The sequence below is a fragment of the Pristiophorus japonicus genome, chromosome 10 (genome assembly GCF_044704955.1).
Source record: "Pristiophorus japonicus isolate sPriJap1 chromosome 10, sPriJap1.hap1, whole genome shotgun sequence".
Lineage (NCBI taxonomy): Eukaryota > Metazoa > Chordata > Chondrichthyes > Pristiophoridae > Pristiophorus > Pristiophorus japonicus.
In genome coordinates, this window is record NC_091986.1 from 147,887,150 (window position 1) to 147,909,341 (window position 22,192).

Sequence of the window (22,192 nt, forward strand, 5' to 3'; positions counted from 1 at the left end):
AGATGAAACATTGAAACATAGAAACATGGAAACATAGCCAATAGGTGCAGGAGTAAGCCATTCGGCCCTTCGAGCCTGCACCGCCATTCAATGAGTTCATGAAGGGACCGAGTGTAATGTATCTAAATTTTCTGATGATACAAAGCTAGGTGGGACAGTAAGCTGTGAGGAGAACACAAAGCATCTGCAAAGGGATATAGACTAAGTGAGTGGGTAGTAAGGTGGCAGATGGAGTATAATGTAGGGAAATGTGAGGTTATTCACTTTGGTAGGAAGAATAAAAAAACAAAATATTTTTTAAGTGGTGAGAAACTTTTAAATGTTGTTGTTCAGGGAGACTTGGGTGTCCTTGGGCATGAAAGTCAGAAAGCTAGCATGCAGGTACAGCAAGCAATAAGGAAGGCAAATGGCATTTTGTCCTTTATTGCAAGGGGTTAGAGTATAAGAGTAATGAAGTCTTTCTACAAATGTATAGGGCCTTGGTGAGACCACACTTGGAGTACGGTGCACAGTTTTGGTCTCCTTATCTAAGGAAGGATATACTTGCCTTGGAGGCAGTGCAACAAAGATGTACTAGATTGATTCCTATGATGAGAGATTGTGTGGAATGGGCCTATACTCTCTGGAGTTTAGAAGAATGAGAGGCGATCTCATCGAAACATACAAGATTCTGAAGGGGACTGACAGGATAGATGCTGAGAGGTTGTTTCCCCTGGCTGGAGTGTCTAGAACTAAGGGGCACAGTCTCAGGATAAGGGATAAGCCATTTAAGACAAATATATGGGGAAGTTCTTCACTCAGAGGGTTGTTAATCTTTGGAATTCTCTGCCCCAGAGGGCTGTGGATGCTGAGTCTCCGAATATATTCAAGGCTGAGATATAGATTTTTGGGGTCTAGGGGAATCAAGGGATATGGAGATTGGGCGGGAAAGTGGAGTTGAGGTCGATGATCCGCCATGATCTTATTGAGTGGCGCAGCAGGCTCAAGGGGCCGTATGGCCTACTCCTGCTCCTATTTGTTATGTTGTTATGTTACTGATATAATCAGCAGTAATGGATTTATAATTAGCAGTAATGGATTTATAATTGTATGTAAAAATTAAATATAAAAGTCTGTAATCATTAACTGTATGCAATGATAATCTGAATTATATTAGACATGTAACCCTTTACGCGAGTAAGCCGTAACCCAGACAGCCTGGCGTGAAAATGAGGGCTCTTAGTCAAACAGGGAAGCTGTTGCGTGAATTAACGAAAGTTGGATATTAGCCAACAGTAAGGATGAGGCATAGAGTGGAGGTAGCTGTGGGAACCAAGGTCAGTTGCAGCTGAAACTGTGCCGGAATGTTATGATGTCCGGCAGTGAGCTAAAACATGGGCTAGAAATTCAGTATCGCCCGCTTTGAGGCGGTAACGCTGCTGGGTCGCTACCTTTAACGTCGGGCGATGTGTACCGCCTCAAAGAGGGATATTCAGTTGTATCGCCCCAAGAGGAGAGTGGGGCTCTTAGGGAAATGTTGCACAAGCCTCTCAGGGCGCTGAAGGCCCATCATGGGGCAGTAGCGCTTCTCAACTTGAGGCACTCGGATACCAGCATCATGGCGCCTGAAAAGGAGGTGAGGTTGATCATGTGAAACATGCAAAAAAATGGAAGGGAGGCGACCAACAGCCTTCCCAGGGTAAGAGAAGCAAGTAATTGTTAAAAATTTGACTCAACACTTACCTCTTTATTCCCTGCGATATCATCCCGGGATTCACTGTGCACCATCTGCTTCCCCGTCGGGAGTGGCACCAGGCGCTACGGCAGACGAAAGCAGCCAATTTCGGAAACGCGTCACAAAGGGGGCGTTGCACACTCTGGACGTCATCAAGTCACCAGTGCCGCCGCTAAACCACCAATCAAGTTTGCAGCAGGCTGTCATAGCCCGGAGCTCGGGCAGTAGGTGTTTAGCGGCACCTTAGCACCCCTCTCTGACGCTAAACAACCAAATTTCTCCCCCATAGGACCAGTAAGGGCGCATATCTCCACAGTATGGAGACATGTTCTTTTGTGTCACCATAACTACCCCAGCTATGAGTTTTGATGGTCAAAAACAGATGGGTGACTTTAATCTACATATAGATTGGGCTAATCAAACTGGTAGCAATACGGTGGAGGAGGATTTCCTGGATTGTATTAGGGATGGTTTTCTAGACCAATATGTCGAGGAACCAACTGGAGGGCTGGCCATCCTAGACTAGGTGATGTGTAACGAGAAAAGGCTAATTAGCAATCATGTTGTGCGAGGCCCCTTGAGGAAGAGTGACCATAATATGGTAGAATTTGTTATTAAGATGGAGAGTGATTTCAGAGTTATTTCAGAGACTAGGGTCCTGATCTTAAGAAATGGTAACTTTGATGGTATGAGACATGAATTGACGAGAATAGACTGGCGAATGATACTTAAAGGGTTGACGGTAGATAGGCAATGGCAAACATTTAAAGAGCACATGGATAAACTTCAACAATTGTACGTCCCTGTCTGGAGTAAAAATAAAACGGGGAAGGTGGCTCAACCGTGGCTAACAAGGGAAATTAGAAATAGTGTTAAATCCAAGAGGCATATAAATTGGCCAGAAAAAGCAGCAAACCTGAGAACTGGGAGAAATTTAGAATTCAGCAGAGGAGGACAAAGGGTTTAATTAGGAGGGGAAAATAAGAGTATGAGAGGAAGCTTGCAGGGAACATAAAAACTGACTGCAAAAGCTTCTATAGATATGTGAAGAGAAAAAGATTAGCGAAGACAAACGTAGGTCCCTTGCAGTCAGAATCAGGTGAATTTATAATGGGGAACAAAGAAATGACAGACCAATTGAACAAATACTTTGGTTCTGTCTTCACGAAGGAAGACATAAATAACCTTCCGGAAATACTAGTGGACAGAGGGTCTAGCGAGAAGGAGGAACTGAAGGAAATCCTTATTAGTCAGGAAATTGTGTTAGGGAAATTGTAGGGATTGAAGGCCGATAAATCCCCAGGGCCTGATCGTCTGCATCCCAGAGTACTTAAGGAAGTGGCCCTAGAAATAGTGGATGCATTGGTGATCATTTTCCAACAGTCTATCGACTCTGGATCAGTTCCTATGGACTGGAAGGTAGCTAATGCAACACCACTTTTAAAAAAAAAAAAGAGGGAGAGAGAAAACGGAGAATTATAGCCTGACATCAGTAGTGGGGAAAATGTTGGAATCAATTATTAAAGATGAAATAGCAGCGCATTTGGAAAGCAGTGACAGGATCGGTCCAAGTCAGCATGGATTTATGAAAGGGAAATCATGCTCGACAAATCTTATAGAATTTTTGGAGAGTGGAAAAGGGAGAACCAGTGGATGTGGTGTATTTGGACTTTCAAAAGGCTTTTGACAAAGTAGCACACAAGAGAATGGTGTGCAAAATTAAAGCACATGGTATTGGGGGTAATGTATAGACATGGATAGAGAACTTGTTGGCAGACAGGAAGCATAATGGCAGGCAGTGAGCAGTGGTGTGCCGCAGGGCTCAGTGCTGGGACCCCAGCTATTTACAATATACATCAATGATTTAGATGAAGGAATTGAGAGTAATATCTCCAAGTTTGCAGATGACACTAAGCTGGGTGGTGGTGTGAGTTGTGAGGAGGATGCTAAGAGGCTGCAGGGTGACTTGGACAGGTTAGATGAGTGGGCAAACGCATAGCAGATGCAGTATAATGTAGATAAATGTGAGGTTATCCACTTTGGTGGCAAAAACATGAAGGCAGAATATTATCTGAATGGCGGCAGATTCGGAAAAGGGGAGGTGCAACAAGACTTGGGTGTCATGGTACATCAGTCATTGAAGGTTGGCATGCAGGTTCAGCAGGCAGTGAAGGCGGCAAATGGCATGTTGGCCTTCATAGCTAGGGGATTTGAGTATAGGAGCAGGGAAGTCTTACTGCAGTTGTACAAAACCTTGGTGAGGCCTCACCTGGAATATTGTGTTCAGTTTTGGTCTCCTAATCTGAGGAAGGACGTTCATGCTATTGAGGGAGTGCAGCGAAGTTTCACCAGACTCATTCCCAGGATGGCAGGACTGACATATGAGGAGAGACTGGATTGACTGGGCCTGTATTCACTGCAGTTTAGAAGAATGAGAGGGGATCTCATAGAAACATATAAAATTCTGACAGGACTGGACAGGTTAGATGCAGGAAGAATGTTCCCGATGTTGGGGGAAGTCCCGAACCAGGGGTCACAGTCTAAGGATAAGGGGTAAGCCATTTAGGACCGAGATGAGGAGAAACTTCTTCACTCAGAGTTGTTAACCTGTAGAATTCTCTGCCGCAGAGAATTGTTGATGCCAGTTCGTTAGATATATTCAAGAGGGAGTTGGATATGGTCCTTACGGCTAAAGGGATCAAGGGGTATGGAGAGAAAGCAGGAAAGGGGTACTGAGGTGAATGATCAGCCATGATCTTATTGAATGGTGGTGCAGGCTCGAAGGGCCGAATGGCCTACTCCTGCACCTATTTTCTATGTCTATGTTTCTATGAGGCCGTAAGACCAGAACTTGCAAAAGCAAAGATGCCATGGACATGGCACCTTCATGATTGGATTTTGGGAAATTGGCTGTAAGCCAGTGATTGATTTCGTAATATGGTTCTGAATGATAGTAAGGGTATAAGAGAAGGGGGTCTCGACAGCCACAAAATAGAAGATTTCAGGAAGAATCCAGGGGACACTTGAGAGAGAGAGAGAGAGAGAGAGAGAGACAAATGAGAGATGAGACAAGAGACACAGTGTGCAGCCTATTCACAGTCACGACTTCTACCCAGAACATAACGGGGTGATAGCATTCTCAATTATACTCTGTATGTTTTGGTCGAATACTGTCATGTATTAAGTCTTGCTTGTGCTAAATAAAGTTAAATCACTGTCATCAATACAGGTTAACTTCGAATCATTCAGAACCAGGGTTCCTCTGGCATCTTATAAATTGGCAAGCCTAAGTCAGGATGTTGATTGACAGTTGATTCTCTCAAACTATTCAGTACAGATAAGATCCTAGGACTGATGTAGTTCGCGCGACCTAGCCAGTTAAGGAAGGGAATCCTTGAGGCGTGTAGGACACTGCGACCTACCAGTAGCAATAGCGACAAATTAATAGCAGTGGCAGGTTTGACAAAATTTGAACATGCCAGGGATAAAGAGTTCAGAAAATCATTTGTAATTGATTTAGTATCATTGCTGATGAGTTCGGAAGGAGACTCATACCAGAAGGCAATAGAGTGGGTCCAGAACCAAGTGTCTCTGGGAAAGGCGAAATTAGACAATGCAGCCTATTTCTGAGCCCAGCCTGGTAAAGAGAAGAGAAACATTTAGAAGCACAAAGAACAAAAGAAGGGTAACACTTGGAAGCACAGAAAATAGTAGAGGGAAAAAAAACGCCAGCAACTAGAAACCAGGAATGGTGCTCTAAGCTGAATGCTGACCCAACTCCAGACAGGGGCTGTGGTAGCAACGCAATTAAAGGAAAAGAACAGTGAGTTAGAGCCAAAACAAGCTGCTGAGATAGCAGTTAAAAACAGCACTGAAACAGATGGTATATGCCATCAAGTAAAGTAAAACATGAGAGTTATGGAGTGAAAGGAACCTTGAATGATGCTGGAATTTCAGTTTGTGTGAAAGTGTGTGTTGAAGTTTTGAAGTTTTCCTGACTATGAATGCTTAAGAAGTTACAGTATTTATTTTGTCTGGAAGTCTGTCTTTAAAAAACTGTCTGTTAGGTTTGTTTTAGCTCCACCCATTGTTCTGTGCACAAAGCTAAAAGCCATTTAAACCTATGTAGTCTTATCTTTCATGTTGGAAGTATTAAACATTTTTAATTATATCTTTTCTACAGAGGCGTACTGTTTTAAGTTTGTTAAATGATTAATGTATGTATACATGCGAGGTACTTGAGAGATACTGGAGTCATGTTTTTGATTTTTGAACTGATTAAACCAGTATGTACAGGCTCGTGACCTGGGAATATCACGTAAAATAAATTGGCACCCTTGGAGTTCATAACCCATTACTGGGATCAATATTTCTAAGTTGCATGAATGTGGTTGATTAAGTATCTTCATTTCAATTTAAGATTATGCACCTAGAAGTGGGAAGAACTTTGCAACTTACATTTTAAGTTAAAGACGCTGGTGTGTATGTATTTTGACTGGGGCGTGCAACTGTAAATCAGGGGCTATTTGCTTAAAAAAGATAAGATTTAGCCCTGGAGTTCCAGTTGCTATGGTGCCTGGTACTTAATTTAAACTTTCCAAAGCACTTTGATTTGATTAAATGTGAAAACTCATTTTACACCAGTTTTTTTTTCTACAGTATTTTTAAACATTCATTTGGCAAATTACCTCAAGAAAAGAGAAAGATGACGTAATTTACTCGGTTTTTGTAAGCACATGCTATTTTGATTAAATACATTAGACAGATAAAATAAAGTTAATCGTGATGCTATTAATGATTTTTGCTGTTTTAATGGATTTTATAATTCCTAAGAAAATTTTGATGGTACAAAGACTTGGAAAAAGTAAATTGTCGCTTGGTTCTTTTTCGATTGGTAAAGATTTTTAGAAATTTGTGTGAAGTGACGCAATTGCATGCGTCTGACAATATTTTACTCCGCCTTCTTATAAACCTATAAAGGATTTAACCCTTTTTGCTGACAGCTTTTTAAAAAATGTAAAAGCAACAACTTTTATATTGCTAAATTTATAGAAGGAAATTATGAATTGGAAAATTAACCCTTTGGGCTCTTAAGCAGAGCCACAATGGAATACCCATTTTCTTTTTTTTATATAAATAGGTAGCCACCGCATGAATATTGATGCCGAGCAAGAGATCCAGCAGTTTTAAGAATTTTTAAAGACATCAAAAATTACATCATGGTGATGATTTGGACTTAAGATTTTGCCTTTCAGAGGCTCAGACTTAACCCATTCTTGTTATCTTGAGACAGAGTGCTTGAGTGGGGATATATGGAAGTTACTTCCAAACTAACTGCAAGCACTGCTGTCTCTAATGTAAACACTTAAGAAAACCAGCGCACATTGACAAATCTGCACTAAAAGACGCCATTGTTTTTAAATTGAAGATTTTGGAGGGAATTAAGAACACTATCAAAATCAATAATAGGGTTGCAAACAATGGCCAGGATGACACGTAACGTAATGTAACTGTCATCAATGTAACTTCACGCAAAGCGTTCATTTATGAGCTGCTGACGCAACAGTTTTGCAGTTGCGTAACTGCCATGGGGCTTCTCCCGTGGTGTGGGGGGGTGGAGGGGGGGGTGGCATGCTTCATAGCCAGGCTGATTGTCCTCCTCGAGGTCCTTATCCTCCTCTTCTGCCTCCCCTCTCTCCTGAGGTGGACCGGCAGTCCCATCTGGCAATTCCTGTCCCCTCCTGATAGCTAAGTATGCAACATGCAGCACACCGCAATGAACTCAGCGACCTGCTCAGGGTGGTATTGTAGGCTGCCTCAAGAGTGTGCCAGGCATCTTAAGCGCTGCTTCAGCACTCCAACTGTCTTCTTGACGATATTGTGTGTGGCTATATGACTTTGATTGCAGCAATGCTCGGTATCTGTCTGGGGCTTACGGGGGGCGGTGGGTTGGGGTCAAGAGCCAGGTAGTGAGGCCGTATCCTTTGTCACCTAGCATCCAGCACTGACCTTGTGGCTTACTCTTAAAAAGGTTGGAGACAGTGCTCTCACACAAGATGTGCGCATCATGAATGCTCCCTGAAAAATTGCCTCCCTGATCATAGAGAAGTTAATAAAGCCCATCCTGTGCGCGTAAAGGGCTTCAGTCACCTGGCAAATGCAGCAACGTGTGGCGTGCTGAGAGATGCAGCAAATGTCGCCAGCTGAGGCCTGAAAGGAGCCCGATACATAGAAGGAAAGTGCCGCGGTAACCTTAACCTCAACGGGCAGTACAATCTTGATGTTGCTGGTCGGCTGCAGGTCTCCCTTAATTAGCTGGCATATCTCACTGATGACCTCTTTTCGGAAGTGCTGCCTTCTAACACACGTTGTTTTGAATAGGTGCAGGTATGAACACTGCTCCCTGCAAATGCATTGGGTGTAAGGTCTCCTTCTCCTCAGTAATCTGTCACCTCTTTGGGCACATAATGCTCTTCAATGAACTTTCTCCCATCTCTAGTCTGCACCATGTGAGTAGTCATCAATATTGGCTGAGAAATGACAGGCCCCATACTTTAAATGCCCTAATCTTTCTTCAAAATTCTTGAATTGTCCTTAAACAACCACAAATGTACGCAAAATTGACCACAATGTGCTCAAATAATTTTTAAGATTTTAAAACACCCTTAAAATCACTCACAAATTACTTTAATGCTCCCACAACTTGAAGCAGCCTTTTCTTTAACGTCATCCGATTTACAACATGGCATCCATATCGCCGGGTTAAGGTCAGGTGAGTGCAGCTTTTTCTGAGCGTTTTTTTGGGCGGATGGTAATTTGGGTTGTATTTGGGCGAATTGCCGAATTTAGCGCTCGACAATAATTTGGGCGGTAATTTCCATTATAAACACTCTTTTGGGTCGTACACGAGCAATGGCATCAGATTTCAGAAAATAAAATGGGCGGGCGATTTTGCTCATCGCCGGCTGTAATTGACTGCTGAATTTACCGCCGGTGGTATATGGGCGATACATGGGCGGTAGTTTCCATTTAAACACTGTTTTGGGCGGTAAAGTGCTTTTCGGCGGTAAATGGGCGGAATGATGCCGAAAGTCTAGCTCTATAGGCTTTTCACAGACTATCATCATAGGCAGTCCCTCAAAATCAAGGAAGACTTCTATTCCAAAAGTGAGTTCTCAGGTGGGCTGTACAGTCCAATGCGGGAATTACAGTCTCTGTCACAGGTGGGGCAGACAGTGGTTGAAGGAAAGCGTGAGTAGGGAGCCTGGTTTGCCACACACTCCTTCCGCTGCCTGCGTTTGATTTCTGCATGCTCTTGGTGATGAGACTCGAGGTGCTCGGTGCCCTCCTGGATGCTCTTCCTCCACTTCGGCCAACAACAGGCTAGCAAGGGTGTGTATCTCTACAGTATGGAGACATGTTCTTTTCTGTTGCCATAGCTACCTCAGATGAGTTTTGATGGTCAAAAACAGATGATGTGGGAGGGGGGGGGTCATAAGACCAGAACCTGCCGTGAATGCGGCATCTTCATGATTGGATTTGGGGGAATTGAGTGTAAACCAGTGATTGGTTCAGTAAGATTCCATAGGTTTTGAATGTGAGTAAAGGTATAAGAAGGAGATCGCGACAGCCACAAAATATAGAATATTTCAGTAAGGGTAGAAAATTTCAGGAAGAATCCAGAGGTCACTCGAAAGACAGATGAGAGACAAGAGACACGGGGTGCTGTCTACTCAGTCACGACTTCTACCCAGAGCATAACAGGGTGATATAATTCTCAATTATACTCTGTAAACTGCTGCTCAAATACTGTAATATTTGAAGTCTTGTTTATGCTGAATAAGGTTAAATAACTGCCACCAATACGGGTTAACTTTGAATCATTCGGAACCAGGGTCCCTCTGGATCTTATAACACCTACCTTAAACTTGACTTCTGTTGGTCGAGTGAAGATTCTGCTTGCACAGGACTGTTTTCTCTGGGCTTGGTCTCTGTCCATTTGTCCTTGGCTTTTGGGGTTCCTTCATGTTCTGAAACACTGCTCGGAGGTGCTAATGATGTGGGCTCTTCTGGTGGTTTGTCTCCACTATTGGTTCTGCACCATGTTGATATTCTATCACCATCATTGTCTGGTTCTTGAAAACTACTATGGCAACCGTGAAATTCTGGCGTGTGGTTAGAGGAGCTTAGAGAACTGGTAATCCATTTGCTGCTAGCACTTTGTATATCCACAGGCTTCATAAATTTAGATTTTAAATTGTTTAAGGATAAAGATTTCTCTTTCTCCCGATCATGAAAATGGTCACTTTCTAAACCTCTGGCACTACTATTTCTTTGTCCTCTCTGTTTATGTTTTTCTTCTCTGGTTCTATTAATTTCTCCACTTTTATCTGTATATATATCTTTGCCATGCTCCACTTCTACCTCCCTGTCACTGGACTTGTATCTGTCTCTGTATCGATCAGTAATATCTTTCCTTTCATTTTGCTTGAATTGGTCCTGGAAACTTTTCTTTGATCTCTCTCTTTCAGTATCTCTGTCACCTTCCCTGTATCTGTCATTGTCTCCACTCAGTTTCCTTTCAGAACCATATTCTTTCCAATCATTTTGATCAGAATTCCAGTTTCTTGTTTTATTCCAACTCTCTCGCCGATTCTTATCGCTGCCTTTTTGATATTTTGATGCTGCAACTTTTTCGGCTTCTTGTAGCTTCCGCTGGAATACATCCATAGACTAAAGGGGAGGGGGGAAATAAAAACATTCACCATCATTAAATCTTTGTATTGTGATTGCTTTTATTATCATTCATTCTAAAGTCGAAATTCTTTGCAATAAAAACAATTCATCTGATAAGATCACTTTTCACCTGTCACTATAATTCCCACAAGTACAAATGCACATAAATACTTTCCTAGAATACTGTTTTCAGATCCATCAGATGTACAGCTTAGTGTCCAGCTGGAAGATGAAAGCCATTCACACTGATGCAAAATAACTAATATAAATGGCCTCAGTTGAAGTTATCTGCTGCATACTCTGTGGCTCTCAATCTGTTTCTGATGCAAGAAGAGATTGCTGTTTTTGATAGATCTTTTTAATTGTGTAGTTTGTGATAACACTTAAACGGGTGGTGGAATAATATTTTGTGCTCAAAAAATTAATGAAAGCTACTTTTCTATTCTGGCCAGTCTAATACTTCTTTTTTAGGAATGTACTATTTTTAATAGTGCGTTTAATGTACGATCAAAGTTGTAAGAATTCAAGCACAACTGAACATCCAATCAGAATGCACCTACAAAAATCCTGCTGAGCCACTGGTTAAGCATATGGTTCCTAACCCTCCCGGTTTCAACTAAAGTCTCCCGAAATCGGAGGTTCCTTTCCCAAGCGCTGCTGCTGGCAACTCAGGAGAAAAGTTAGTTATATCGCAAAATCGTGCATGCATGTTGGCGCTGCAGTCTATCCCTGTGCAGGGTGAATGAACTAGTCTCTGGGACACTGCTCTACCTCACCTTCAGTTTTCATTCAGGTGCCAGTTGCATGAGGTTCCACTGTGTAGTGTAACTTCCCACCTCCAGCCCGGTAACAACATCCACCACTGTAGAGCAGGAACCAGCCGGAGTGTCAAAAACCGTCAGGGTCGGGAGTCAGAGGGAGCTCAGAAGTCAGCAATTAGGGGACCTGGCGGACCGCGAGCGTCTGGGGAGTCAGCAGTAAAGGGGGTCTCGGGGGTCGGCAATCAAGGGAGACCCCGGGAATTGGGAATCGGAGAGAGAAGGAAACTGTGGATTATGGGCTTTGGGAGAGATGGGAGACGGTGGAATGGGTCTCTGGGAGAGATGGAGACTGGGGAAAGAGTTGGAAGTGGGGATCAATAGAGTGAGAAGCCAGTAACGGGGTGAGTGAAACCTGGGGACTTTACTGTGGCAGAGACTGAGGATTCTCACTGGAAGAACCAAGGGGAAAGGAAGAAAGGAGGTACTTGAACTTAGAGCTATTAGACCATGGGATACCTCACTATGTGGCTATTGAGGCAAACTAGACCAATATTTAAAAGGGAATGAGATAAATGATTAAAGAGGAATATAAAAGGATCTGGGAATGAAGTTACAGTAGAGAGCATCAGCACTCTACACAGACACTGGTGGCCGAATGGCTTCCACCTGTGCTGAATTTTCTATCATTCTATGGAATATCTGCTTTATTGAGTCTGAGCCCAGGGAGTGGTCACGAAACGTAGGTGCTGAGCGGGGCTTCGAACAATGTGTCCTGTGAGTAGTGCCCCAAACACTGAGCCCACTGCCCGATGTGCGATCTTTCGGTTTTATTCAGGTCAGTCTGTATAGGCTGGTTTTGACATGTTAAGTCCAATTACAGATCAGCTCTGACTGAGGCTACCAGCAGAGTTATCACCTTAACACAGAACTAGAGTCCAAACCAAAGATCGAGATAAGGAGAGAGATGGGGCCTATTAAAAGTAGCATCAACTGGGGCCTGGGGACTGACCAGATCTTGTGCAGTGCAGGGGATTTCTGGCTATGGTTTCAGGGTGAATATCAAGAGGCTTATAGGATTACTACTAGTTACAGGTAGGAGGTTAGGGCATTAGATTATAAGTAATAGATGTATCAGTGAATTATTGTATTGCTGTTGGTTATGAGGGAAATCTGAGTGTTACTTGGATTACTATCAATTATTGGTGCAATTTCAGTGAGTTACTCTTAATTACTGACAGAATCTAAGTTCCTCCCACCTCTAGTTCCTCCCTACGAATCACTCCCCTGCCCTCAATTTCCCTCTTCCCCACTCTGTTTCCTCTCTTCAGCTCCTGGTTCTCAGAACTTCTCGCACAACGTGTAAAACCATGAGTAAAGAATTCAACTACAAGGGACCTAACCTTTATATGGTAAATGTAGTCAAATTTGTAGATTTTATCTGATCATGCTTGTCATGATCAGGTTTAATCTGGTCAGGTGGCATGTGGTCTGAACATCATATGATCAAACCTCCAGGAATGTCTCCAACCAGAGTTGGCAACCCTAGTTAAGCAGTAAACAAGGCACTTGACAAATTGAAATTTGCCAAATTTGATTACTGCCATTGAACAGTGTACCTGCAATCCTGCATCTTGTGTCTTTTGTGCTGAAAGTGAGGGAAACCTGATTTACACACAGCCCTGTATCGGTGGCCATTTTCTTGGTGTAATAAAGCTGCAGTTTGTGTAAAATTATTGTTCATGGGAGTGTTCCATGATGTTCAATTGATACAGTGCCCAACAACTCCCAGATACATATCCACCAACTTCAACAAGGAGGAAATTAGATCAGATGGAAACATCTTTTGCATAATCATCAAAAGAATAAACAATTATGGTGTGCTGTTGAGATTCTGGTTTTCATAAAAACTCAGGTACACATTCATCATACTGTTAAACCTATTATTTTGATAAATAGTGATAAACTATTCAAATATTACTGTACGTAAATCAAAATTTGGATTTCCTTTTTTGCAATATCTTAAATCACTATGCAAGAAGATAATATATTTTGCTATTCATAAATTATAAATCATGAGTTATTATTCAGCATGACCTTTCACTGACCTCTGCCTCAATATTATTGCCAAGCTGAAAAGCATGAGATGAAAAATATTCTCATTTCGATGGCGCCTTTGCTATTCTCATTTAGGAAATAACAAAGGCTGTCATGGGAGGACAACAGACTTCTTTCTTGAAGTATGCAATCACAATGGGCTTTATCTCGTGATCTTGTAATTCAAGGCCTTTAACTGCAAACTTCATGTACACATTTCATAAAACATAACAATTTAATTGAAAATCAATATAGAATTCTAAAAGTCACCTATAAAAAGCTGGCATTGTTCTTCAACACTGTCAGTACATTCGCAGCATAGCAATGCTGAATAATTCTCTACAGCTTCTTTTGTAGGTACTAAGCTAGTTAGCAACAGCCAGCTCCTCTGTTCATGTCAAAACTTTACTGTGACAAATTAAAACTTGGACCTACATCTGATGTTCATTATCTTTTTTGGGCTTTGAATTTCAATGCCTGCATTCACAAAGTAAAATACAATTATGCCATAGGAAGCGCAGGTTACATGTGCGCAGGTTTAATATATTTAGCACACCTGCTGGCTAAACACTGACCCTGTGTACATAAACATTCAGAATTCAATCTTAACATGTATACTGCGATTTTCATTTCAAGATAAACAGTATCAAAGGTAACACATGCCCTCAGTGCGGGTATAATATTTGAGACAATGTGGAGCACGTTCCCAGCTGTCAGTATGAGGTACTGTCCACTCAGAGGGCTCATGTTTCGGCCTGAGTTGCTCCTATTTTTTTGGAGCAACTAGTTTAGAATGGAGTATCTTAGAAATTGCAATTCTCGGCATCTAGTTTGCTCCAGTTCTAGTGAGTTAGAATAGTTTCATTTTAGAACAATTTTTTTTCATAAGGGGGCATGTCCAGCCACTTACGCCTGTTTTGCAAGTTTAGGCAGCAAAAACTTACTCCAAACTAATTTAGAATGGAGTAAGTGTAGGTTTTTGTACGCTCAGCAAAACCTTGCCTACACTTATAAATTAGGCGTAGGGAACGAGAGATTTGGGGGGGTGGGGGGGGAAAGGGGGGTTTACAAACATTAAACACTTCACTTTTACAAACAAATCATCAATAATAAATGAAAAAATCAATAAATCAACCAATAAATCAATCAATAAATGGATGTCTCGGAGCGGGTGCAGGACATTCTGAAATGGGAGGGAGAACAGCCAGTTGTCGTGGTGCACATTGGTACCAACGACATAGGTAAAAAAAGGGATGAGGTCCTACGAAAAGAATTTAAGGAGCTAGGAGCTAAATTAAAAAGTAGGACCTCAAAAGTAGTAATCTCGGGATTGCTACCAGTGCCACGTGCTAGTCAGAGTAGGAATCGCAGGATAGCGCAGATGAATACATGGCTTGAGCAGTGGTGCAGCAGGGAGGGATTCAAATTCTTGGGGCATTGGAACCGGTTCTGGGGGAGGTGGGACCAGTACAAACCGGACGGTCTGCACCTGGGCAGGTCCGGAACCAATGTCCTAGGGGGAGTGCTTGCTAGTGCTGTTGGGGAGGAGTTAAACTAATATTGCAGGGGGATGGGAACCTATGCAGGGAGACAGAGGGAGACAAAAATGAGGCAAAAGCAAAAGACAGAAAGGAGATGAGGAAAAGTGGAGGGCAGAGAAACCCAAGGCAAAGAACAAAAAGGGCCATTGTACAGCAAAATTCTAGAAGGACAAAGGGTGTTAAAAAAGCAAGCCTGAAGGCTTTGTGTCTTAATGCAAGGAGTATCCGCAATAAGGTGGATGAATTAACTGTGCAAATAGATGTTAACAAATATGATGTGATTGGGATTACGGAGACGTGGCTCCAGGATGATCAGGGCTGGGAACTCAACATCCAGGGGTATTCAACATTCAGGAAGGATAGAATAAAAGGAAAAGGAGGTGGGGTAGCATTGCTGGTTAAAGAGGAGATTAATGCAATAGTTAGGAAAGACATTAGCTTGGATGATGTGGAATCTATATGGGTAGAGCTGCAGAACACTAAAGGGCAAAAATCGTTAGTGGGAGTTGTGTACAGACCTCCAAACAGTAGTAGTGATGTTGGGGAGGGCATCAAACAGGAAATTAGGAGTGCATGCAATAAAGGTGCAGCAGTTATAATGGGTGACTTTAATATGCACATAGATTGGGCTAGCCAAACTGGAAGCAATACGGTGGAGGAGGATTTCCTGGAATGCATAAGGGATGGTTTTCTAGACCAATATGTCGAGGAACCAACTAGGGGGGAGGCGATCTTAGACTGGGTGTTGTGTAATGAGAGAGGATTAATTAGCAATCTCATTGTGCGAGGCCCCTTGGGGAAGAGTGACCATAATATGGTGGAATTCTGCATTAGGATGAAGAATGAAACAGTTAATTCAGAGACCATGGTCCAGAACTTAAAGAAGGGTAACTTTGAAGGTATGAGGCATGAATTGGCTAAGATAGATTGGCTGATGATACTTAGAGGGTTGACTGTGGATGGGCAATGGCAGACATTTAGAGACCGCATGGATGAATTACAACAATTGTACATTCCTGTCTGGCGTAAAAATTAAAAAGGGAAGGTGGCTCAACCGTGGCTATCTAGGGAAATCAGGGATAGTATTAAAGCCAAGGAAATGGCATACAAATTGGCCAGAAATAGCAGCGAACCTGGGGACTGGGAGAAATTTAGAACTCAGCAGAGGAGGACAAAGGGTTTGATTAGGGCAGGGAAAATGGAGTACGAGAAGAAGCTTGCAGGGAACATTAAGGCGGATTGCAAAAGTTTCCATAGGTATGTAAAGAGAAAAAGGTTAGTAAAGACAAACGTAGGTCCCCTGCAGTCAGAATCAGGGGAAGTCATAACGGGGAACAAAGAAATGGCAGACCAATTGAACAAGTACTTTGGTTCAGTATTCACTAAGGAGGACACAAACAACCTTCCGGATATAAAAGTGGTCAGAGGGTCTATTAAGGAGGAGGAACTGAGGGAAATCTTTATTAGTCGGGAAATTGTGTTGGGGAAATTGATGGGATTGAAGGCCGATAAATCCCCAGGGCCTGATGGACTGCATCCCAGAGTACTTAAGGAGGTGGCCTTGGAAATAGCGGATGCATTGACAGTCATTTTCCAACATTCTATTGACTCTGGATCAGTTCCTATCGAGTGGAGGGTAGCCAATGTAACCCCACTTTTTAAAAAAGGAGAGAGAGAGAAAGCAGGGAATTATAGACCGGTCAGCCTGACCTCAGTAGTGGGTAAAATGATGGAATCAATTATTAAGGATGTCATAGCAGCGCATTTGGAAAATGGTGACATGATAGGTCCAAGTCAGCATGGATTTGTGAAAGGGAGATCATGCTTGACAAATCTTCTGGAATTTTTTGAGGATGTTTCCAATAAAGTGGACAAAGGAGTACCAGTTGATGTGGTATATTTGGACTTTCAGAAGGCTTTCGACAAGGTCCCACACAGGAGATTAATGTGCAAAGTTAAAGCACATGGGATTGGGGGTAGTGTGCTGACGTGGATTGAGAACTGGTTGTCAGACAGGAAGCAAAGAGTAGGAGTAAATGGGTACTTTTCGGAATGGCAGGCAGTGACTAGTGGGGTGCCGCAGGGTTCTGTGCTGGGGCCCCAGCTGTTTACATTGTACATTAATGATTTAGACGAGGGGATTAAATGTAGTATCTCCAAATTTGCGGATGACACTAAGTTGGGTGGCAGTGTGAGCTGCGAGGAGGATGCTATGAGGCTACAGAGTGACTTGGATAGGTTAGGTGAGTGGGCAAATGCATGGCAGATGAAGTATAATGTGGATAAATGTGAGGTTATCCACTTTGGTGGTAAAAACAGAGAGACAGACTATTATCTGAATGGTGACAGATTAGGAAAAGGGAAGGTGCAACGAGACCTGGGTGTCATGGTACATCAGTCATTGAAGGGTGGCATGCAGGTACAGCAGGCGGTTAAGAAAGCAAATGGCATGTTGGCCTTCATAGCGAGGGGATTTGAGTACAGGGGCAGGGAGGTGTTGCTACAGTTGTACAGGGCCTTGGTGAGGCCACACCTGGAGTATTGTGTACAGTTTTGGTCTCCTAACTTGAGGAAGGACATTCTTGCTATTGAGGGAGTGCAGCGAAGATTCACCAGACTGATTCCCGGGATGGTGGGACTGACCTATCAAGAAAGACTGGATCAACTGGGCTTGTATTCACTGGAGTTCAGAAGAGTGAGAGGGGACCTCATAGAAACGTTTAAAATTCTGACGGGTTTGGACAGGTTGGATGCAGGAAGAATGTTCCCAATGTTGGGGAAGTCCAGAACCAGGGGTCACAGTCTAAGGATAAGGGGTAAGCCATTTAGGACCGAGATAAGGAGAAACTTCTTCACCCAGAGAGTGGTGAACCTGTGGAATTCTCTACCACAGGAAGTAGTTGAGGCCAATTCACTAAATATATTCAAAAGGGAGTTAGATGAAGTCCTTACTACTCGGGGGATCAAGGGGTATGGCGTGAAAGCAGGAAGTGGGTACTGAAGTTTCATGTTCAGCCATGAACTCATTGAATGGCGGTGCAGGCTAGAAGGGCTGAGTGGCCTGCTCCTGCACCTATTTTCTATGTTTCTAAAAAAAGTAAAAAAATAAAAAATAAAGAAAATAATTTAAAAAATCAATCAATAAATAAAAATTTAAGTTTTTACTCACCTACTGCAGCACCGGGAGCCCTACAACAGCGTGTTGGGATGGGGCCCCTCCAGTGTCTCTCTCTCTCTGTGTTTCTGACAGCGAGGGGTGGGGGGAGGGAGATGTGGGAGGAGGTGGGACGAGGGAGGGAGAGGAAGGAGGAGGGAGGGAGAGGAAGGAGGAAGGAGGGAAAGGAAGGAGGAGGGAGCGAGGAGGAAGGAAGGGAGAAGAAGGGGGCAGCGAAGGAGGGAGAGGAGGGGGGGAGAGAAGGAGGGGGGAGGGAGGGAGAGGGAGAGGAGAGGACAGGGAAGCTGAATGGGCCCCGCCACCACCGACGACGCAGATACCTGGCCGGGTCGCTGCCGAAGACTTCGGGCGGGGTCGCCCCCAGCAAGATGTCGGGCGGGCCACCAAAGACTTCGGGCGGGACCCGCCCCCAGCAAGATGCCGGGCGGGCCGGCCCCGCCGACGACGCAGAAGCCGGGTCGCTGCCGAAGACTTCGGGCGGGGTCGCCCCCAGCAAGATGCCGGGCAGGCCAGCCCCGCCGAGAACATGAACATGGAGGGAGATGGGAGAGAGGAGGGGAACGGGTGAACGGGACGGAGGGGGGAGCAGGAGCTGCTGAATGGGGGGGGGGGGGGGGGGGCGGGAGCGGGAGCTGAACAGAAGGGAGGGAGGCCCGAGTCCCGATCTTCGCTCTGGGAGCCCATTTGGCCAGGGCTAGGGGCGGCATGTTTCGGGCCCCTCCCACGCAGCCTCGGGGGCGAGGAGCTACTGTACATGCGCGCACACTCTCGCGCGCATGTGCAGAGGTCCCGGCACTGTTTTCAGCGCCGGGACCTGGCTCCAACCCCGACCCCTTGTGCTGCGCCACGCCGAGCACGAAGACGTCCTGAGGAGCTCGGAGAATCACAAGGTAAGTTTTAGGCGCCCTTTTTATTCCAGAAAATCGGCGCACCTTATGGAGGTGCACCGTTCTTAAAGAGGGCGGAAACTTGGGCCCAGAGAGAGACTATGCACTTATCTCCATCTTTCAACTGTTGCCTGTGCATTGGTTGTTCTTCCATATCTTCCTGTTTCTGTAGCTGATCCAGTGGCAGCTCAAATCAAGCACAATATATACATTCGCTGTGGGAAGTTTGTGCAGTCACCTTTATTGGTATTTAACAAGGCTAACCCCACTTTTTAAAAAAAAGGAGGGAGAGAGAAAACAGGTAATTATAGACTGGTCAGCCTGACATCGGTGGTGGGGAAAATGTTGGAATCAATTATTAAAGATGTAATAGCAACGCATTTGGAAAGCAGTGACAGGATCGGTCCAAGTTAGCATGGATTTATGAAAGGGAAATCATGCTTGACAAATCTAGAATTTTTTGAGGATGTAACTAGTAGAGTGGACAAGTGGAAGCCAGTGGATGTGGTGTATTTAGACTTTCAAAAGGCTTTTGACAAGGTCCCACACAAGAGATTAGTGTGCAAAATTAAAGCACATGGTATTGGGGGTAATGTACTGACGTGGATAGAGAACTGGTTGGCAGAAAGGAAGCAGAGTAGGAATAAACTGGTCCTTTTCAGAATGGCAGGCAGTGATTAGTGGGGTATTACAAGGTTCAGTGCTGGGACCCCAGCTATTTACAATATACATTAATGATTTAGACGAAGTAATTGAATGTAATTATCTCCACGTTTGCAGATGACACTAAGCTGGGTGGCGGTGTGAGCTGTGAGGAGGACGCTAAGAGGCTGCAGGGTGATTTGGACAGGTTAGGTGAGTGGGCAAATACATGGCAGATGCGGTATAATGTGAATAAATGTGAGGTTATCCACTTTGGTGGTAAAAACAGGAGGGCTGATTATTATCTGAATGGTGACAGATGGGTAAAGGGGGAGGTGCAACGAGACCTGGGTGTCATGGTGCATCAGTCGTTGAAGGTTGGCATGCAGGTGCAGCAGGCAGTGAAGAAGGCAAATGGCATGTTGGCCTTTATAGCGAGAGGATTCGAGTACAGGAGCAGGGAGGTCTTACTACTGTTGTATAGGGCCTTGGTAAGGCCACACCTTGAATATTGTGTACAGTTTTGGTCTCCTAATCTGAGGAAGGATATTCTTGCTATTGAGGGAGTGCAGCGAAGGTTCACCAGACTGATTCCCGGGATGACAAATGAAAAAAGACTGGATCAACTAGGCTTGTATTCAATGTAATTTAGAAGAATGAGAGAGGATCTCATAGAAACATAAAATTCTGACGGGATTGGACAGGTTACATGCAGGAAGAATGTTCCCGATGTTGGGGAAGTCCAGAAGCAGGGGTCACAGTCTAAAAATGTGGGGTAAGCCATTTAAGACCGAGATGAGGAGAAACTTCTTCACTCAGAGAGTTGTGGGCATGTGGGAATTCTCTACCACAGAAAGTTGTTGGGGCCAGTTCATTAGATATATTCAAAAGGGAATTAGATGTGGCCCTCACTGCTAAAGGGATCAAGGGGTATGGAGAGAAAGCAGGAATGGGGTACTGAAAAGCATGATCAGTCATGATCATATTGAATGGTGGTGCAGGCTCGAAGGATCGAATGGCCTACTCCTTCACCTATTTTCTATGTTTTCTAAACAGGACTTGCTACGTAATCTCTGTTAACATCCTTGACACTAGTTTAGTCAAAGCAGGAATTTGAGAGAACACTGGTAGTGACTGAATGCTGTGTTAGCATGATCTCCACAAACTAAGAGTTAATGCTCAATTTGTGCATGTGTTAAATGTAATGAATGGAAGAGTATCTCCTGCCAAATGTTAAAAAAGTTAAATAATTACTGCAAACAGAAAATGTTTATTTTTATATTTGTTAAATTATCCTGAAATTGATAATAGAAAGATTTGAGGAGACAAATTGCCTCCTACAAAGAAACCAGCAGAGGTACTAAATTAAACAGACTCAAGTAAAAATAAAAGCTCTGCATATTACCGACACTAAGTTGTTAGAGCTTCAGTGAGCTTTTGCTTTTGGCTTTAAAGGGAGCTAAATCAGGGCTGTAGCAAACTAGGCAATGGGACAAACAAAATCAGCACCAGAGTAAACTGTAAAATGTGAAATTGCTGCCTGCAAACTTAATTGGGAGAAAAATCATTCCACCTCCTGAGTGTAGATTTCATTTTGTGCCATTGAACCAAAGCTACTTGTGCATTATAATGCCAGGGGCTTGCAGGGCTATCTATAATTTTCCTGTTCTCAGACACTAGTATAAAAAATAGGTCTATTATCCTAGTTTTAATGTCCAATTATTACATAGAAACATAGAAAATAGGCGCAGGAGTAAGCCATTCGGCCCTTCGAGACTGCACCATCATTCAATATGATCATGGCATAACTTCAGTACCCCATTCCTGCTTTCTCTCCATACCCCTTGATCCCTTTGGCCGTAAGGGCCACATCTAACTCCCTTTTGAATATATCTAACGAACTAGCATCAACAACTCTCTGCGGTACAGAATTCCACAGGTTCACAATTCTCTGAGTGAAGAAGTTTCTCCTCATCTCGGTCCTAAATGGCTTACCTTATCCTTAGACTGTGACCCCTAGTTCTGGGCTTCCCCAACATCGGGAACATTCTTCCTGCATCTAACCTGTCCAATCCTGTCAGAATTTTATATGTTTCTATGAGATTCCCTCTCATTCTTCTACATTCCAGTGAATATAAGCCTAGTCGATCCAGTATTTCTTCATATGTCAGTCCTGCCATCCCAGGAATCAGTCTGGTGAACCTTCAGTGCATTCCCTCAATAACAAGAATGTCTTTCCTCAGATTAGGAGACCAAAACTGTACACAATATTCAAGATGTGGCCTCACCAAGGCCCTGTACAACTGCAGTAAAACCTCCCTGCTCCCATACTCAAATCCTCTCACTATGAAGGCCAACATGCCATTTGCCGCCTTCACCGCTTGCTGGACCTGCATGCCAACTTTCAATGACTGATGTACTATGGTCTTGTTGCACCTCCCCTTTTCCTAATCTGTCACAATTCAAATATTGCGCCTTCATGTTTTTGCCACCAAAGTGGATAACCTCACATTTATCGACATTATACTGCATCTGCCATGCATTTGCCCACTCACTTAACCTGTCCAAGTCACCCTGCAGCCTCTTAGCATCCTCCTCACTGCTCACACTGCCACTCAGCTTAGTGTTATTTACAAACTTGA

General features: G+C 43.7%; 1 protein-coding gene across 1 annotated transcript in view; it reads right to left on the reverse strand.

The window, feature by feature from the left end:
* cwf19l2 (CWF19 like cell cycle control factor 2) overlaps positions 1–22,192 on the reverse strand; it is a 265,425-nt gene that overhangs the window by 135,209 nt on the left and 108,024 nt on the right. The window contains exon 8 of the mRNA XM_070891309.1: positions 9,636–10,447. Coding sequence (XP_070747410.1) covers positions 9,636–10,447 — 812 coding nt within the window. The remainder of the gene's footprint in view (positions 1–9,635; positions 10,448–22,192) is intronic.